At 40.3% G+C, this 20,658-nt stretch overlaps 1 protein-coding gene across 7 annotated transcripts in view; it reads right to left on the minus strand.

The window, feature by feature from the left end:
• Positions 1–10,988: 10,988 nt before the first annotated feature.
• LRRIQ1 (leucine rich repeats and IQ motif containing 1) overlaps positions 10,989–20,658 on the minus strand; it is a 114,608-nt gene continuing 104,938 nt past the window's right edge. For 6 of the 7 annotated variants that reach the window (XM_052774560.1, XM_052774561.1, XM_052774559.1 and 3 more), the window contains one exon: positions 10,989–12,455. In XM_052774560.1, coding sequence (XP_052630520.1) covers positions 12,316–12,455 — 140 coding nt within the window. In that variant the 3' untranslated portion in view covers positions 10,989–12,315. The remainder of the gene's footprint in view (positions 12,456–20,658) is intronic. The other variant, XR_008233105.1, reaches the window with a different exon arrangement.

A 20,658-nucleotide genomic window follows, 5' to 3' on the forward strand; every position in this document is an offset into this window, starting at 1 on the left:
GGGAATGGAAAATAGAGGAACTTAAAACTAGGAATCTCTCACATCAGAAACCAGCCTAAAAGAGAATTTGGCTGTATCAAACAGACCTCCAGTCTGCTTCTGTGTGTGTGTGTGTGTGTGTATGTGCGCAAAGCGGTTAAAACGGGTCCTTTATTTCAAATCTCCTGAAATATTATCACTACCGACTTGAAAAAAAATACAGTTTCTAAATGAAAGTATTAAAACAGAGTCTTAGCTAATAAAAAGAAAAAGAAACGAGCCATATATACATGCATTCCTATGGATATTGAAAAAGCGGGTGGTTTTCACCCGAAGTATGAGCTTTGAAGTGTTGAATTCCTTGGTCCTATCACGCACAGACAGGATTTAAAGCACAGGCAAGAGAGAGATAGGGAATTATTTAGAAAAGGCCCCAATTATGGAAAAGGGTTGCTCCCTGCTTCCCGTTGGAGTGAAGTAAAAGCGAGTCTGCAATCACTTCAGTATTTCAGCATCGTGGGCCCGAGCTTGTCTGTTCTATTAAGGCTCTTTTAGAAAGCAGTTCCGTGGGCCCTTCCCCCATGTGGGGGGAGAAGAAGTGAAGCTTTAATGAGCGGTTGAAGTATAGGTGCAGTGATGGCCAGCCGGGACTGCTGAGCCTCTTGGAGACCTTTCCTGTGAACCCAGCCAAAGGTGAAGAGAAGGCCAGTTCAGGTCCAGCGTTATTTCCCGGCGAGCAGCTCCCCTCCTTCTTCAGCTGATCTCTGCTTTTTGCTATTTTTCCCGCAGAAAGGGGCAGCTAAGCCAGGGATGCTTCTTTCAGCTCCAGCCGAGTAGCTGCGGGCATCACCCCACGCACCCACAGCCACAACCTGCCCTTCCCCACCACCTCCCCAGCTCCGTCCCCGTTGCCTCCAGCACAACCTGCTTCCCACGCCAGCCTGCGGCTGCGGGGGGGGACGCGGAGCCCGGGGGAACTGCTCCAGACCCGGGGAAATAGCCCCTCTCCCTGCTCCCCCCCCCCCCACCGCCCGCATCGCCGTGTGCTGGCGTTTCGGCAGCTTGTTTGTAACTATGCCTTAAAAGCACTAAATGCCTTGGGGGAGGGAAAAAAAAGGGGGGGGGGGGGGAAGCAGCTCTCGGTGTCTTTTAAATGAAAGACACATGCAGCGTTGTTGCAGGCTGCAATCCACTTTTATCCCAATAAATGTCCCTCTTTAAAGCCAGCTATTAAACTGCAGGGGAGCCGAGGACAAGGCAGTGTCCCCGTAACAAAATCCAAGAGCTCCCAGCAGCAGCAGCGGGTTTTTTTCTAGAGGGGCCGTAGGAAGCGTGGGTGCCCGCCCGCGGGGACACGCGTGTCCTGGGGACCAGGCTGGGGACAGGCTGCCCAGTCCTCTCTGCTCTGTCGTGTGTCGCCCACCACTCCCTGCCGTCCCGCTCCGCTGAGAAATAAAATAAAATAAAATAAAATAAAATAATTCAAAAAAAAAGATTCCCTCCCGCAGCATCTTCCCCCCGGGGGGGGGAGTCCTCTCGCTCCTGGCCCCGGCTTTGCAAAGCGCTCCCCGGCGAGACGAGCGCCGTGATTTCTACGCGCGCTTCCAATATCTGAGTATTAAAAATAGAGCGCGACACAAATTATAACCGGATCTTAAAATCCGCCCCTCCTCCCCCTGGAAAATAAATAAATAAAGAAATAAAAATCAGAGCGGTTCCACATCATTGTTAGCTCCAGGGGCCAAATTCTGCTCTCATTTACCTCTGTGCAACCCAGCTGACTTCAAAGGGAAGGAGAGATGTAACCTAGGGGAGAATTGGCGCCACGTATGGCATTCGTTCTCCTTAAAAGCTTGCAAACAGAAAGCTGACTTCAGCGGGCTAAAACCATTTAAAAGGGGTTGGACAGATCCCGGGGGAGAAGGCGGCAAAGGGGGGGGGGGGGGGGGGGAATTAAAAAAATCCCGCGCTGAGGTGAGACAGCTTTGAAAAGCATCTTTCTTCAGGGACCGCTTCCCTCCGCCAGGCAGCCCGGTTATTAAGAGCTGCTCGCAGATGTGCCGCTGTGTTTCCAGAGATGGAGTATCTCCTAAACCTTCTGTGGAAGGGTGTTACGTGTGATGGCGAGACGTTTCGTGGCCAGAGGTGGTGTGAAGGAGCTCGCCCCCGCAAGTCCGTAAGAGTTCCTCGGGGGAAGCCTTGTCCCGGGAGATAACCCGGCCGCTCACCCCACGGGGGATCCCCGCCTCGGCACCCTCCTGCGAGGAAGACGGGCTGCCTTCCTCCCCCTCCGCCCTCGCATTCCTCCCTTTCCTGAGCTCCGAAGTTACAACCCCGAGCGCAGGAATGAGGATGCCGCGGTAAATGGCGAGCGGCTCGCTGCCGAGGAATGAACGCCGTGAGGAGAAGCGAAGAGGGGGGGACCCGCACGGTTCGAACCAGCCAGCCCTGGACTGGGCAGAGTGGTGGTTACTGGGGTCCCCAGCCCGGGAGAAACGGTGCTACCGCCTGTTCGAGGGGTGTCCTCAAGAGTTTTTGCGTTGGTTGAAATAAAGCGAGAAGGGCAGCGGTACGGGCGAGCATCTCCCTTCCAAACGCCCGGGAATCCCCAGCCCCCCGTCCCTCCTCCCGGTTCCTAACACCGTTTTTTAACGGTGGACGTCGGGACACAGTACAAGATTTTTCTTTTCACCCATTTTACACCAACACTTCCCTTCAGAAAAGTTACAACACGAAATTAATTTAGGGACGGCACGGGAAGACATAGGCGCTACCTGGGACTGGGCTAAACGAATTTGGGGGGACGTCGTTCGCTTCCTTCCACGTCCACACACGCTCCAGTTATCCGGGAAAATGGAAGGGGAAGCTGTGCAGCTGAGAGCTGGGGGTTCCCCGGGGGGACGAAGGGGAGCGATGAGTTTCCTTGAGTGGGATGGAGTACCCCAACAGCCGCGGGGGGAAGGAGGGTCCGTGAAATACGAAGAGAGCCGGCTGGCTCGAAAAACAGGTGCTCAAATGGTTCAGCATTTCCAGGAGCCTTCTGGTTTTCTTTCTAGGCTTTACCTAGCGGCTCATTTCACGTTCAAAGCCAGAGATCTGACTGCATGAGGTCGGACCCTCCGAGCGACCAGCATCCCAGTCCCCGTCCTGGGAACGACGGACCTGAGCTGCGGAGGAGAAAGAAGGTGTAAAAAGACTCGCTCCCCATCTCCCGCCCTGCCAGCGGAATGTGGCAAATTGCAAATTACACATTCAAAATCTAGCTTGGCTGAGTTAGAATTTTCCAGATATCCTGTTTGTGAGAAGAATCATGTGAAGTATTCTTAACTGCCAGCAAAAAAAAAAAAAAAAAAAAGTGCAATACATCACAGTGTTGAGTTTTGGGGGCCGTTAGACTTTTTTTTTTTTTTTTAAGTATGTTAAGCATGACTATCCTAAATGCCTGAAAGTAACGATTGTGCTTCAGGTCTCCGCAGCCAGGCTGCAAAAAGGTCCCGATCCAAGCCCCGCTGAACGAACTTTCTTCCTACAGGGCAGTTTTGGTTCACGTAAGAAAACAAACAAAAATCGGTTCTGCTGTAGGTGGGTAGCCTTCAGATTTTCCGCTCGGAGGGGAAGTGTTTAATTGAGGTTGTTTGGAGTGACTTTACCCAAAACCTGGGCTCGGTATTTTCAGCGAGAAGGGAAAGCGTAGGAGCAAATCGCCTACTCTTCCCCTCGGGAATTTCACGTTAATTCTGCGTGGGCAGAGGACGAGCCCGTTGATCCCCGCACATCCCGCAGAGGGAAAGGGATGTGTCGCTTCCCACGACGGCGGGGCCGAGCCTGGAGCCTTTCCCAGCCGGACTGGAGGCTCAGACGCTCCCAGGTTTTGTCCCCAAAGCAGCCAAAACGTTACCGACAGCAATCAGTTCCCGGGTCCTGCAGTTTGGCGCTTTGACAGGACCCCAGCTGCTCGGGAGGTTTTCTCTATGGCACCTGCACTGGTAAAATGAAGGTTTTCATGGGGCTCGAAGGCATGGAACTGGTGAAGGGCTTCCCCGTCCCTCTCCGCCCGTTAGGAAAGCGGGATTGCTGTCAGAGCTGGACGAACCTCGACAATTTTCTTCTTGCAACACGTAATGACTCTTCTTGGACCGTCTAACGTTTCTTTCAACACAAAATGGAATGAGATAATATTTAGTGTGTGGATTTAATCTTAGCCCCATAGGAAATCTCAGCAGAGATGCTCTATAAAAGCATTAATCTCTTATCTTGATCTAGTTCAAATTATAATGAATCCTACTTACATATGTGCTATAAAAACAAATCCTACAAGAATTTAATCTACGCTTTATCGGGCTGCTATTGTAGCCCTTTATGCAGTTTAGAAAGGATTTGAAAGTTGGGCCGTGCGACTCAAAGCCCCGTCCAGTTTGGGACCGTCGGGAAGAATTGCTCTGCTCCCGAAGATGCTTCTCGGATCCGATTTTTTTTTTTTTTTTTTCTCCGCACTCGGTGTAAGAGCAGGACCCGGCTTTCCACTCGGGATGACAGGAAAGACAGGCACAGCCTTTCTCTGCCGTCAGCCGGAGCTGGCCCGGCTCCTGGGGAGGTGTTTGTGTGCCCCCCCCGTCCTCCCCTCCAGCCTTTACGGGGGGACAAACCTGCTCCTGAACGAGCCGAGCCGGGCTGCGCTTTGAAATCCAAATCCTCTCCCCCCCCCGGCCGCTCCGCCGTGCCTGCCAACAAATTGTAGAGATACACGCGAGGCAAAATACAAACACCGTTCTTCAGATCAAAGAAAGAGACGCCTTAGGAGAAGAATCCAAATGTGAAAAAGCTCACTAGTAGGTTATGCAGTATGTTACGGGTGAATATTTGCTTCTCCTCCCTCTCCCCGGGAATTTATTTCCAAGGAGGGGGGGGGTTCCCCAAAGAAGCTGATTAAGAGTTTTAAGTGTAGAAGTCTAACTAAATAAAGCTGGTTTCTTGTTGGGTTTTTGTTGGGTTTGGGGTTTGGGTTTTTTTTTTTTACCAACGACCCCTTCTTGCTCTCCCATCGCGAACCGACCGAGAGCTAAGTGCAGGGCACTGAGCATCAGCGCACCTCTGCAAACGAGCAACCCAAAAGAAAAGCTCTCCTCTGCTAGTTACGCCGTCTTCCCTGCTGGCAGTTTGATTAATATTGGGACAATTCCGAAAATATACGGGCTACATTACCGGAGCGACCCCGAGGCTCTGAATGTATGGAGGGGCCTGGAGAGTGTGTGGGGGGCTGCCTTGTCATCTCAGATGAATTGATTTCTTCTAAGGCATGAAATATGGGTCCACATTCTGGTTTCTAAGCACGAAGCAAAAGGAAGGTGTGAGACAGAAGGGACAGGGGCTAAGAAATAGATCCCTGTTCCAGTCGGAGGCACTAACAAACGGATGCATTGAGCTGCTTTGACAGGGACTGCTGGTTTTCAAGGCTAGCGATGTGTGCTAGATCCGATTAAAAATGTGTAATTTAGCGATGCTGAAAGCCGCAGAGCAATTTTATTCCGGTCTTTCAGCACCCGGCTCTGTACAGTCTCAGCCTTATTTTGTCTTTTGCTGAGAGCTGCCTGTAGCTTTTGAAACGCTAGCCTGCATTAAGGAGCATCTATCCCCGTGTCTCTAGACTCTCTGCCCTTCTTACCAGAAACGGCCAGATGAATACAAAAAAGGACTTAGTGGTTAACCGATATGCTGCTAATATTTCATCCACGGGCCTCCTCCTCCTCCTCCCCTTTTAAAACTTCAGCTCTTGGAAAAACAACATATTTTAAGCTTTCCACACAAATATTGATATTGGCAAATAAAGCCGGCCCCCAGCCTATGGTCAGAGACAGTCTTCTTTTTGTTCCTACCCCGGGCAATCAAAATCAATCCCCCGTATTGCAAATCGCTTCGGAATATTTCACTTTTCCTGACAAAACCCGTACCCGGCGTATGTCACGGCGAGCGAGCTTTTCCCCAGCCCGTTTGGTGGCGGCTGTTCCTACAGGGTATCGGGCGGCCACGGGCGGTGGGGAAAAAAAAAAAAAAATCCCAGGAAAATCACTTATTTGGGGCTGCCTTTGTGCCGGGGCAAAGCAAGTAATCGAGTAAAGCGGAGGGGTGAGAGGCACTCGCCCAGAGGAGGCAGGTCGCCCGCTGGACCACTTGGCATCCCTCCGGCGCATCCCTCCGGCTTCCCGCACCGCAACCATGAACGCAACAACCTCCCGAGACATCACCTCGATTAAAAGAGAAGGAAAACGGCACCAACACGAAGGGGCTGCATAAAATGCAGCTCTTTGCTATGGTTTGGGGGGCGGTTTTGTTTGTTTGTTTGGGTTTTTTTTGTTTGTTTGGTGTTTTTTTTTTTTCCCCCAGGCAAAAGTCGCACAGAAATCAAGGGGGCTGAACCCGCAATGAAGAATGAAGCCCTTCCTCGTAAAATGGGAAAGGACTGTAGGTAAGGATTTGACAAGGGGGGGTCCCTCCGCTGCCGCTCCCGTGGGCTGACCCCCTCCCCCGCGCCCGGTATTTTCCAAAGAAGCCGCGAATTAAGAAAAAACTGCGAGGGAAGAGCAAAGGCCACCAGAAATTACCACTTATTGAGACTGCGTGGTCGATGTATTTATTCTCTTCTTCTCTCCCGGCGCTCGCCTAGCCGGGCTGCCTTTTTTTTTTTTCCCCGCCGCACGCCTTCTTTTCTCACTTTAAGGAAATTGTCGTTTAAAGGAAAATCGCTGGAGAACTGTATTAAATCGCGCGAATGGCAACCTATTAGGCAAATTAGAGTCAAGCTTACGGCTGACTTGTGTTCTCGCAATGAATAACCTCTCGAACCTCCTACACGTGGTAGTGGTGGTGGCAGAAAACAGGGAATTTTGAAGGGACAGCTCTCATCTAATGACCGGAATGTAGCAGGAAAAAGAGAGCCCATTCTATTTTTTTCTTACGTTCTCCTTTTCAGAACGTGGCTCACAAGCACAGAAAATTAAGCTGACTTGAAATAGAGGCATTTATTCTTTACTAGAATTTTAACCAAATAGCTATAGGGATCTCTCCTAAAAAGCTCTCTTGCACCTCGGGATATCTGGCTGTGGCTCAGCTAACTGGGGGTGCTTAGTTCTGTTCAGGCTTGAAGTAATGCCTCGCAAAAACCCCAAATGCTAACCACTGGTTTCTTTCTCTAAGAGTAATTTAACAAACGAACGTGCTAGGAATAAAGAAAACCCGACCCTCGGCTATTAACAGACCTTTTTTTATCACATCTTAACTTTGTGAAATCGGCATTGGCTGTAGCAATATAAAATGCTCTTTTCTGCTTATTCTTAAAGAGAAACCAATTGCATTTCATCCAGAAGTAATTTTGCATCTACCTGGGTATTTGGGCTCCTTTAGTGTTTGATGCAAAAAAATAACTAGCTATATAAATAGCAATCATTCAGCTAAGAGACTAAGAAAAGGTTGCTAACTCCAAACAAATCTATTTACCATTCAGGTGAAGACCAGGAGAGGAACAAATGCTAGTCCTTGGCAGCTAGGTATGTGCTAACCTGTTGTGTCAGCATCCATGTCACCAAAATAACGGAGAAAGTCCATCTGTGCTCATGAAGAATAATCCATTTGTCCAACTGCTCTGCAAATAACAGTGTAGTTCACAATATCATTCATTTCAACTTCCAGTCCTTGTAAGGATGGCCAGTATGGGGCAGTTACACAATATTTCTACCAAAAATCTCTTTGAAAACCCAATCCTTGGCCATAGGCCATCATGGAACTTCATGAACATCTCTCCAACAGGGATTTTAGTGCTAACAAACCCTCAGCACAACTTGGCACCCAGAAAGTGCCTGGAGGATGGATCCAAGGACATGTGGTCAGCACTCTCCTGTCCACCATCTCCCTTGAACACCAGGGAAGCAGTTCTCCATAAGACCCAAGAGCTGCTTCGGACTGACCTATATTGTCACTTGCAGGCCATACCCATGTCTCTTTCCCTACTCTAGGCATATTTTTCTGCCTCTGTGTGAGAAGAGGTGTCCCATTCCTGCTTAACCACAGTGACATCCATGAGCAGTTGGCACGCCGCTTTCATATATATGTATTACACAGGCTCTGACAAGTGCTGCAGTAGTTCACTGTGGGCCAAGATTTCCATTCTCTAAGACCTTATGCAATGATGAAATCAGCAGTGACTGTGATTCATCTGCTTTCCACAGACTCCTAGTCAAAGCTCCTATGCTTTTCGCAACTCCTATAAAAATAAAATTAGTTAATTTGTTTTTCACTTATGACTGTAAAAAGAAATAAACAAAACAACAGTTTGCTGGCGTCTTTTTTTTTTTTCAGCTAGTACAGCTAAGTACAAACAGCTTGGATCTCAGATGTGATATCAGGCTACTCAATCTTTTATAATATGGTTGAGTTCCTTTCCTGTCTCTTTGGGGCCATGTGGTAATAGCTACTTTTCATACGTGTTTTTCTCATTAAAGAAAAGCGTATTAAGATAGCGCACTGTCCCAAAATATTAGCCTGCCTTCCATTAATGCTAATGGGAGTAATTTCAGCGTGTAGCAAGGAAAGACTGTACCTCCATAAATATACATTGCCATTATCATGATGATATGACACTAAAATCAAAAGGATATTAATCCAATATATTCCTCATAGTGCGTACAATTATAGTGGAAGACCAAGTGGCAGTTTTGCACCCGTGTGTCCGAGGCCAGATTTGGACACCCCTTGTGGCATGTTTTTGAAAAATGTAAACACTACGTATCCCGGATGCTCCTTTAATGAATGCATATTTGAATAACAGGATTATTAATAATTCATTATAATGATTTACTAAGTCAAAATGTGACACCAACTCACCCTGCACCAAAGCGATGTCTATGCTATAAATACACTGGCTCCCTGCTGTTTACAAATCTGTTAAAACAAGAAATCTATTTGAGCAATAACCTTTTGAGTCAGCATGGTTACTGTTTAAGAGTGTCTTAACATGTAAGTAGGAAAAATCTTCCCGTTATTCAGTGAGAAACATTTCCTCACTGTGTTTTGTCATTCAGGTGTGGGTTATCTGAGTACCATTAACACCTCGTTCTCATTCAGAATATGCATTTTGGGGAGCATTTTGTCTGTCGCAGCAGGTAATGATGCTCCTAATGCCACCGTTCAAACGAGGGAGGGCTTAAAGATCTCCCGTGCAGACCTTCAGGTAAGTTGCACAGAAGACACTCCAGGGATCCGTTCGGGAGAGCTCGCAGAAAGCTTTGCAATTTGATTTGGTGAATGACATCCATCAAAGGATCAATGCATAAGTGCACCTCAGTTGTTTCATTCTTAATTTTGAACGAATGCTTTTCTACATTTCCGAGACTCGAGCTTCATACATCCAAGGAAGATTTTTTAAAGAACTTACTTACATGAAGTCCCTCCTCCTTCATGTTAAAGGATCTACAGGGAACAGAAAAAAGTGCCAAGGAGATGATGTTAGTGAGCTGCAAAGAGGTCTGGAGCACCACAAAGGCAGTAGCGCATCTAGACACATGCACTTTCAGGAATTTGTGGTGCAGGTTTTGCTGGCCTGTCACTGTGACTCACAGCCACTCTGACAGAACAGATTGCCAGAGAAACTTACTTTTAAGAACATGTTCTTGTCCTAAATGGGAATTGCTGTATCGAGGAGTAGGGGTGGAGGGGAGAAAGAAAAGAAGGAAAAAATAAAATAAAAAAAGAACAAGAAAACCAAAAAGAAAAAATAGAGAAGGAAAAGAAAACCCAAGAAAGAAAGCATGGAACAGCTTGCTGCTGTGCAGAACAGGGCTTGAAAAATTCATTCATAAACATGTCACCATGCATAGCATTCGTGTTACCTCTCACCTTACACACTGTAAGATGTGACTATGAACAGCAGGCATTTGCCTAGATTTAGGGTTGCTTCTCCTTATTCCTGAAAGCAATAAAGGTCTTTCTGCTAGCTCGAAGAGAAGTTGCACCCTGCACATTTATCCACATTTGACCAGACACACTGTACTTCCAACACTACAGTTCTTAAAAAAATGTGTTGGATACAATAATAAGACATCATGCTATTAAACATCACAATGTTATGTAATGAAAACAGCAACATGTTTTGGCATACTTTATAACTTAACTTCTGTTGGGTATACCACTTAACCTATGCATGACAATATCAACTTATGGAATAGCACGCTAAGCATATTATGGACCTGAAAAGGTATGTCAGTGAATATTGTCACTCCAATTTGTAATTTAGTAAATTGTATGTTAAAACGCAACTATTTTCTCTTTGCAAAATAAAATGCCTTTAAAAATGTTGCCAAAACATTTTATTTAGGCTTCAAGGTATTTCTCATTCAGAAACACCTGGAAAGCAAAAGAGGTCAGGTATGACAACTTTTATACAGCAGATCTTTTTTAGATATAGATGATACAGATGTAGAAAGATTTATGAAATCTGAAATACAAGTATCTCTTATTTACAGCTGTGGTGATGTGCAGTATATTATGGACACTCTAGACAAATCGAGGCAATAGTCTGCAAGAAGCATTAAACTGGGAACTGCTTTATTTTGTATTTTGATCTCCAGTTAACACCCGTAACACTGGTGTATCTATTTACTGACCACATTGCCACATAGAGTGGCAGACATTTTGAACTAACAAAGTTTTTCCTACAAAACTTATATCCTTGATGATACAATTGAAATCACAAAAGCTCCAGTCTTTGGGGGTGACATTTAAAAGTCATTATACAGCAGATCTGGAAATCCAGTTTAACACTTACTACATACATTGGGAAACTAACCAGATAACATAAGCATCCAGTGATGTTTTATACCGTGCTGACAACCACAGCATTTCTATAGTCAGGCTGAGCAATCTTCACTGACCATCATTCCTCAGAAAGGTAAAGAAATCTTTTCTGAAGTAGGCTGCACTGACTTTTCAAAAGTAAAATGATACGGAAAACAGCACGCTGATTCAAATGAGCAAGGTTATTTACTGGAGGTTTTCCATGTGATTAGCCATCTTCTAATCTGAAAATGAATGTGAGTATTCACAAAAATGGTGATAACAGCTTTCAATCCATAGTCACATGCGTATGTTAGCATAAAAAGCACCTCACAAAATAATGTCATATGTAATTGAAGTACATTTTAAAACCAGCCACAACATAAGAATTTATGCTTTTTACTGACTTGAAGTTTCAAGCCCTATTACCCTCCCCACCTCTCTCCCAGTCTGTAGGGGGTTGAGGCTTCACAATATTGGACAAAAACAGATGAGGAAATACCAAAGACAGACTTCTCTAGATCCAATTAACAACTTCTACCTTCAAAGTGAAAAACATTAAAATAACGTTAGGCTTTGGAATCAAGGAACATTTTCTGTCCTGTATGGTGATGGACAAAGCATTCACTAGAAGTACCGAGTTAAATACCCATGAATAGTTATAATAATACTTTTTCTCTTTCTTTAGATCTCCTTGCACCACAAAACTTTTACACATGGGTCTGAAGGAGTCTGGCTACATGAACAAATAAAGTTGGGTTACCAGTGTCATGTAGATGTAATGTTATATTACCCCAGAACAAAATGAGAACTTCGTAAATTTATTTTTTTCTTTAAACCTCTAGGAAAATGTGAGAAGTCTTTGAAAATATAAAAATGTAACAGGTTGCTTTATCATATTATGACCATAATTTAGGATGAAAGCTCTAGAGGACTTCTCACATCACTAAAAAAAGATAGGTGCGTCCCCACCAATTGTAGGTTACTGTGAATTTTTGCTGCTTCAGTAAAATATTCTAAACAGACTTCTCTAAGAATGGCATTGCTGGCTGTTATAGCTCACAACACAGTGTGCAAGCATGGATTTTATTTGTGAGAAAATGAGAATTCAGTGTTTTGATATGTGGCATACATCACATGAGCATGAGCCATTATTACATTTACATACCTCAACCAGTTCTTATAAGCAAGCCTAAACTTATTCCCTGTACAACAGTCCTTGTAGGGTTAATGAGTTCTGCATTCTACACCACATGAACATATAAGCAATTGAAAACACAAACTATGATAACTTACTGACAGGTATAAAATAGTTTGACCAAAAAAACCACCCCAAAACCCAAACCACTGTAACCATGTATAATAAAATAAGTCAAATGCAATTAACTGAAACTGTTGGTTATTACTGGTAATAAACGAGAATCCAAAAATTCATATTCACAGGCTTAAAAAGAAACAGCTCTCCATATGCTTTCCATATTTGATTAAATCATCTAGTTAAATTATCTCCAAAATTCAGCTAATATTTTTAAGCTTTTGCCTTTTTTTGCCTGCTCCCCATCCTCCGCTGAGCTGCACTGGATGGTCTCGAAATGATATCCGTTCTTTATGAGATGGACCCAAACATGATTTTTCTGGAGTAGATATATTCTTTTCTAAACAATAAACAGACATGTGAAATTAAAAACCAAACAAATATAACTCCCCAAATTTCACTGCATCATATTCTTTTTGAGATAATAATATACATTAATATGTCTAATTTGATAGTACCCAACTTTTATAATTATGTATTGCTCACTGTTTTAAAAGTAATACAAGTATTTTCACAAGGTAGTACTTTTTTAAAAACAAACTCTTTATCAAAATAGACAGTAAAATTACTACACAAAATTATCTTGTTTTTAAAAGTGCCACTGTCCGTATCTTTTGAACATATTTTAAACACATACAGAGACACGCAATGCTTTTGACACAGAAACTAGTAATGTCATTCACCCTTCAAGTGGATGGAGGACTAGTTCGGACGATACGTCTAATTAACAATTGTCTTACTATATTAGACCAAATAAAAGAGAGATTTCTTTTTTTCAAAGCTCAAGAATACTTAAACTTGGATGCTGTACACTGTCACAGCAAGTTTAAGCGCACATAGAAATAGGTGAAACAATCACTTCTCTTGTCATGCATCAGATGCTTCAGTAATTTAGATAATAGTTTCTACAAAATACTTAAGATAATTATTTAAATGAAATAACCAGTAGACCTGACCAAAGGTATGATATTTATTTTACACAAACCAACACTTTACAGATGGAAATATCTTTCTTAGATGTTTGTAAGGAAGAAAGCAACTATGGAAGACAACTTAAACTGCAAGAGAGTGATATGATGTTCACAGTACAGCAGTTTTATATATATATATATATATATATATAAAATCAGCATGCAATCTTAGTTTATCAAATAAAAACTTTATAAATATCTTTTTGCCACCTATCAAAGGAAAAGATTACTAACTACATATTTTTAGTAAGTATTTTTGATTTTTTAACTTTTCAGTACTTTTCAATAGCAAAATTAAACTTCTCACAAAAAATAGTCCCCCAAAATTAAAACAAAGCTTAAATCATATGACTGAGTATCATTCAATCTACTAATATATCCAACATAGCTATAAATTACAAACAGTAGGAATTTTCTCATGGATGCTTTTCTGTAGTCTGCTAGATCGAAATGTCAGGAGCTTTTCCCAGCCTGCACTTCCCTTTTTTATGAAGTTTTAAATTATTGCAAATGTATCTTACTAAATAGTTCTCTCTTTTTGCAATCAAGGGCTTTCAAATATTTTTAACATGATCTCTGTTTTCTTATGGCTCTACAGATGTAGTCAATTGGTTTTTTTCTTAAAATATGTAACTTACTCTAGGTCTACCTGATAAAGGTTTAAAATACTAACGTCTTGCCTTTACAGCATTCCCAGTTTCCTCGCCTTTGGATCCTTTTATTTAACACCTGAAATGCTAGCAGATATCTCTAGTGCAGAAAGGCTTTTGTTAAAGAGCAGAGAAGAAAGTTATTTAATCAAGCAGTAAACTTTCCATAAATTCTTTTGACTGGTAACCATAATGTATTCACTGAAGGCTGAAACCCTCAAATTAGTAAATGAAGTGGTTAATTAGTGAAACTTCAAAATAAATCTAATGTGGTAATAATATTAAAAAAAATGCATCCCTTTAATTTAAAGAGAAGTTTTCTGAAGTAGTAAGCATTGTTAAACAACAAAAAGGTTTAAGACTGGAAGATGTTCTTTGCTAAAAAGAAAAGTGGGGGGGGGGAATAGCTATTGCATGTTTAGACTGGAAAAGAAGTTTGGGGCGAACTTATGCATGAGACTGACTGTCCTATGCACTCATCTTCAAGGCTGTATCAATGATAAAGGTAAACTAGATATACCAGTTATTTATTTCTATATTTTGACAAAACAAATATTTTTTATTACATTATTTTAAAAACAGAATAAATACAAATGCCAGAACAAAAGCATCAGTACTAAAGTTGAAAATTAGTTTAGAAGTGATAGAGTCAATGTAGCAAATCAGGAAGTCAACCTCATCCTAATTGCCTAATCTGGATTATTTCTGGGCTAAAAACCTCACTTGTTTATGAACCTGTCTGTACTGCTAAATATTATTTTCATGATGGACTTCAGGAATCTGTAAATGTAGGTTTTTCTGATTTTCCACTTATAACTATATGCAATTCATTGGAAGGGATATACTGTCCTTCCATTACTATGAAATGTATATTACTACTCCATAAAAAAAGCACAAAGACTTGCCATAAGTTGCTGCAAGAAACTTGTGAAAAGTCTTCATAAATTACTAATATATCCTTTTATTTTGGCAGAATAACAGCCACATCTGTCATAGCATGAATTCTGCTTGTCTAAACTTCAGAGTCAAAAGTTCACAAATTTATTTTTTTTTATTTTTAATTGTAACTGATTTAAACATTGTTGAGAGGGTAGCGTAGTCAAATATTTTGTGACTAAAATGTAATAACTTATTAATTTTGAGTGCATATAAGCTGTCTGACAAAACAACGTCTTCGACGTCTGTGAGAATCATAGCTCAGGATTTGTAGACCCTCAGTAATAGAGCAGGATAACTTCCTCAGCCTGAAGGTATTTTTGCAAAATCCCAGATACTCTAAAGGTGTAGACTCTCTGCTCCCTTGAATGCAGGTTTAACAAATCTGAGGCTATCCCAAAGTCTGACAGTCACAGCTCCCTTCTTTATCTAGCCTGAAGTGCCGGTTAGATTTCCTAGGGCCTGCTTTAAACTTTACTATACAGTAGTGACCTAGACAAACTGAACTAAAGCATAGACTACTCTGTATTCTTTTTTCCATCATTCACACAGTTCTCAGCACTTTCAGCCAAATAAAATAAAACCATTGTAAGGAATGATCAACTAATTTAGAATGAAATATCTACAAGACAGGTTTGTTGTAAATCACTGTAAATCAGTCCCTTTGTATGTCCCATCTTTGAAATGGGCATAACCATGTTTGCTCTTCTGATAAAGCACTTTTGAGATCTACTAACTAGTACTGAGAGATGGGTATTATTATCAACACTACTGTTCCAGTTTTGGGTCTAACTGGAGTGATGAAAGATAGAACTGGCAAGGAGATCCAACAGCCTATTCCCTGAAGAAGAATTCTCAAATACAGATATCAGTCAGACTGGCATATAGGCATAGTGAAGTTTGCTTACTCCTATTCATATTATACCTAATTCTCAGACATTATACTTACAGACTGCTAGTGGCTTAAATGTTAATTATGGTTGAAAAATTGTGTCATAAAGCAAAGAAACACCTCATTTACAGTGAAGGTATTAGTCAAATATAAGAAAAGTTTTTATTGCAGTTCTTTCTCCTAGAGTTTATGCAAGAACGAACAGAAAGAAAAATGAAAATATAGGAATGGAATGCATTGCAAATATAGGACTTACCTGATTTATTAGACATGTGCCCACAAATTACTATGCTTATTTTTAATTCATGTCTTTTGCTATTTCAGTGAAAAAACTAGGTATGAATACTCTTGTGGTGAAGTAAGAGTAGCTTTGTACTTAAGTAAGCATTTAGGTACAGTCTTGCAAGAAGTAAAAATACTGCATATAAATTAAGACTAAAACTCAGTTATTTTGTTGTCAATACCTGTGTTTACAACAGGTTTTCTGATTCTACATTATTCAAACAGGCAATTTTTTTCCTTTAGAAATATTCAAAAAGACAGCTCCACTACCAAATGGTTAGAATTTTGTCTAGATCTAGGGGATGAGGGAAGACAAGAGAGTCAGGTAAGGGATGACAATGCCACTTCTTTGAATTAAGAGAGTGAACCCAGAAATGTTCCTTAAAAATACAGTCTCATTGTTCTTAAAAAAAAAAAGACCAAAACCAAACCAAACAAAACATATTAAAATGAATAGATAACTGAATCCTTACTATATTTGTTTCACTTATATTTGTTGTCTTTACTTACATTTATTGTGCTTTACTTCTTCTCCTTGGAGGTAAATACATTTATACCTGCTCAGGGGAAGTTGTGCAATTTTACTGCTTCATGAGATTTTGTTTATTTTAAGAAAAGGGGAGAAAATAATAAAAGGTGGGGAGGATACTTAGTTCAATGTATGGAAAAATAAAGCAAAGATTCAACAAAAAACAATGAATGATAGCAAATGAAAATATTTTGCATTTTTAAAAATGTTCTACCAAGCACACACCTGAAGTGCTGCAAGGTCAGATATTCAGGTATTATTAAAATATTCAAAATCTCCGTGAGATCCTTCAACTGTTCTTCAGGGTGTACTTTATTTGAAAGTCTTACTTTACACCTCAAAATTTTTTTTGAGAGCGCTTATATCTTTCTCTTACAGCATTACTAACGATGTGAACAGTTTTCACAGCAAGCTTGGATTTGCAATACATCCATTTTTCCCTAAACTGCAATGTGTCTTGCAAACAAACAGTTCACGTATCAGCATATATGAGTGAATAAAATTATTATTATCAGAACTTTTTGATAATAGGTATAATAAAAGGTGACATTTACAGTCGTATTCTGCTATAAATATAAAGAGATCTGCTAGGCATATATTTCACTAATATGCATATATACACACATAGTTATGCACATGTGTATTTGTGATTTATGAATAACTGTAAGCGTGATCATAATACTTCTTTTTCATGTTATGTTCCATGAGTGTATTTGTAGTGCGCCTTACTCAAAGGCAACAACAGAAAGATTCACATTGTTTCAAGATATAAGTATCTTTACTAAATATAAATTAGAACTATTATTACATTGGTTTTACTCTATAAAGTACTGATATTTTTTACATTAGTAACAGCAGCAACAACAAGAACAACAGTAATAATAATAATAATAATAATAATTATTATTATTATTATTATTAAATTTTTTTACCATTACTGGTACTAGAATTAAATAGAACCTGGCAAGTGTATTATGTATAATTTAACATGATATACAGTTATTCTAATACCCACTCATGTGGGAACAAAATCTTAGCCAAGAAAAGCAGTTTAATTTCTCCTATCCCAAACTAGGCTTTGGAAGACAGGCTGTAACAGTTATTATACTGTACTTGTATTAATTGCAATATTTGACTATATGAAGCTCCAGTATAGTCTGAGAGATTTTCAGGTGCCTGTATATATCAAATAACCATTTCTTTTGAGTATGTGCTGAAAGCTTGTCTTGGGTTAAGTTCACATGCTTCCATTTCTAAGCAGTCACTTTTGTGTTGTTTAATCTGTTTTCTGCTATTGATTTGTTCTGGTCTTTTTTGGTTAAAGTCTGGGTCTTTTAACAAATGTCAAGGTTTACATATCCTCTGTTTTGATAAGTAATGCAATATGTAAAATGCTTTGAATGAAATTCTTGGTGTTCAAGAAGAAAAGCTTTGTTAAACAGGTTATGATAGAAATTTTATGATGTATAGTAGACGTCATAGGGCATTTATCGATCCACCTAACATTGTGTGTCTGGAGATATAATTTATTTCAAAGTCCTTACCATATTGTATCACTTAAGAGCAAATACAGCATAAGAAGGCATGGAGAAAAAACTTCAACATTTTAATGAAAGTGACCAGAACGAATCCTTAGCAGTAAAGCGTTTACATCAATTTAAGCTCTAGAAAGAAGCTAGGTTCAGCAGGTCTGTGAAAAAGGTAAATGCTACCATCTCAGAAAAGTTACTTTTTAATAATATTACTTATGGCTATGTTGAAGTCGGATCAAAATTTTTTTTCTGGTTGCATTCTTTACGTCAAAACAAAAATATACTTATTGTATTGCAATTTTACATTAACTTTTTCTATTTCACACTTATATTTGAATAGCATTGAGAAGCCTCAGGAGCATCTTATATGAAATCCCACATAATATGTAAAGATATATCTCCTTTCCATATGGACATTTGAAGATAAAACATACTCATGATTAATTTATATTTTTTTTGTAAGCAACTGATTAACTTTGTCTGTAAATCTCCTTGACTTCAAGTTGGTAGGACTAGAGACTAATCTTAAAATTTTATAGAAACAATGAACTTAAATATCTTTGTTTATCAAACATTGATGTTGTTCTAACCAGATCATGCTGACAATGACATATCTGAATAATCTGAACTCTAAAGTGTGACTCAGTCACATGAAGGGGTTCAGATAGATAAGCATTTACAAGAATAAGTTATAAACATTTATTAATTGCCATTCTACACACTTGAAATAAACAACATAATAAACATAATGCTCCAAATATGTTACTGTAAAATATAACATTTTCCTAACTACAAACAGGACTTTTAGCACCATTGGTTATTAAAGCCCAATCTTTATTTCAGGTCCTTATCTATTTCCCCAATTTTGACCATTTAGGATGAAATTTTACATACAGAGTATCTGCCTTTGGCTGAAGTTTTCTGAAAGGTCGGTCACTTCTAAGAAAATATGTGAAATATTTATGTTGCCCTTTGCAGAGGGGACTTGAAGTCCACCAAATAACAGAACCTTGCTTTTAGGATCTGTCCAAATTTGGATCAAGAATATACAAATGGAAGTTTCTACACGATCGGAGGAGAACTTCTTGATTTTTTTTGGCTATATTCCCTAAAATACCAGTCAGCATGGAAACATGCTTTACCATGAGGTTACACTGAGCTAAGCAAGACTGTTCCTAAAAATAATGTTGAAGATCATGCTAGGTCAGGGAACTTAAGAGCCTGCTTGTTTCATGCTCTCTGTAGCAGATAGAGCCTAGCTACAGGAACCATGGAGAGGGGAAGAACGAAAGCTCCTATAGAAAGGAGACTGAGAGAAGAGGCAGAGGGCTGGAATTAAAACCCGAGAGAGAGATGAGACTGACTTGGAGTTAAGGTGAGAGAAACTAAGGCTAACTTGGCAATACCCTGACATAGGTGGCACAAGAGCCTAGAATGACTTGACAAATAGACTGACACTGAGAGCAGAGAGAAAACATTAGAAGAAAAAAGTTGTGAATTGACAAAGGCGAACTGAGTAAGAATAAAGAAGATGGATTAAGGGGCACTAGATGGGCCCTAACTCTCAGAATTTACGTAATTAAAAGAAGTGAAAATACATGTGACAGTAAGAAAGGATACAGAGAATAAGTACATTAAGACTCTGGATTCAAGAACTACCTAAATAGTACACTAAACCAGGCCAAATTTGGAGGAGATTTCAACTAGGAGATTCATAATCTGAGGAATACTGGCAAGGAATATCTAGATACAAAAGGGAATAGAGAGAGAGAGGAAAAAGGTAATCGGACAAGGATCTGTGGAGACAAACACAAGACTCAATGGCGACTGTGGAAAGGAAGCCTAAGAGAGGATGGGAGAGGAAGCTTATGCTGGAATATGAAGTTGGAGGACCAGAAAGAAGAGTTGGTCATAGTAAAAGAAAGGATTACAGAACACAAGTGTGGAAAAGTCAGCAATGAAAAAAAGACAAATTAGAAGGAAAAAAACAAGGCAAGAACGACTGTCTTGGGTAAAAAATCTATAGACACATCTTTGCCATCCAATGCAACAACTCTGTAACAGCCCAACATTCATTACTGGGTCTTCCTGGGCACTGACTTGAGAAATATTTTTGAAGCTCCTTGACAAATATCCCACAGCAAAGGAAACCTAAAATTGTTATTATTTACTCATCCATATGACAGAAATCCTTGTGGTGGGTCTAATGGTTCCAAGGTTCCAAGTGTGTATCTAAATAAGTTACATGTAAGTCAATGTCTCAGAATGGATTTTCTCTTTTTTTTTTTAACCTGTTTTCTCTTTAAAAAAAACAACGTACCCCCACTCCTCACATGCTCCAAACCCTCAAACCCTACTAAAAGACTATCAGGCTTTAAAATTAAGCACTTAAAATTTAGGAAGTGCCTCTGTGTATCTGTTATACATAGCTCTTGAATTATTTTCGTAATTCAAAACACAGATGATGAAATTACATGCGATAATGTATCATTCTACTCCCTATCCTGCTAAATTTAATGAAAGCAAGTTCTAAGTGCCTTTTAAAATCTGCATTTAGGTAATTTTTTAAATATGTAACCTCAAAGTGAATTAAGCAGCATCTCGTAAATTATCATTCTGTAGTCTGTTCAAAAAGATTAGGTATGTGGTGTTCGACAGTTAACTAATACATAGAAAAATACATATGCATGTCCATAATAATTTCAAGGGGTTAGGAAAGCAGTATCTTTCAGCTGTGTTTAACAAATAGAA

Source organism: Harpia harpyja, chromosome 23 (genome assembly GCF_026419915.1).
Source record: "Harpia harpyja isolate bHarHar1 chromosome 23, bHarHar1 primary haplotype, whole genome shotgun sequence".
NCBI lineage: Eukaryota > Metazoa > Chordata > Aves > Accipitriformes > Accipitridae > Harpia > Harpia harpyja.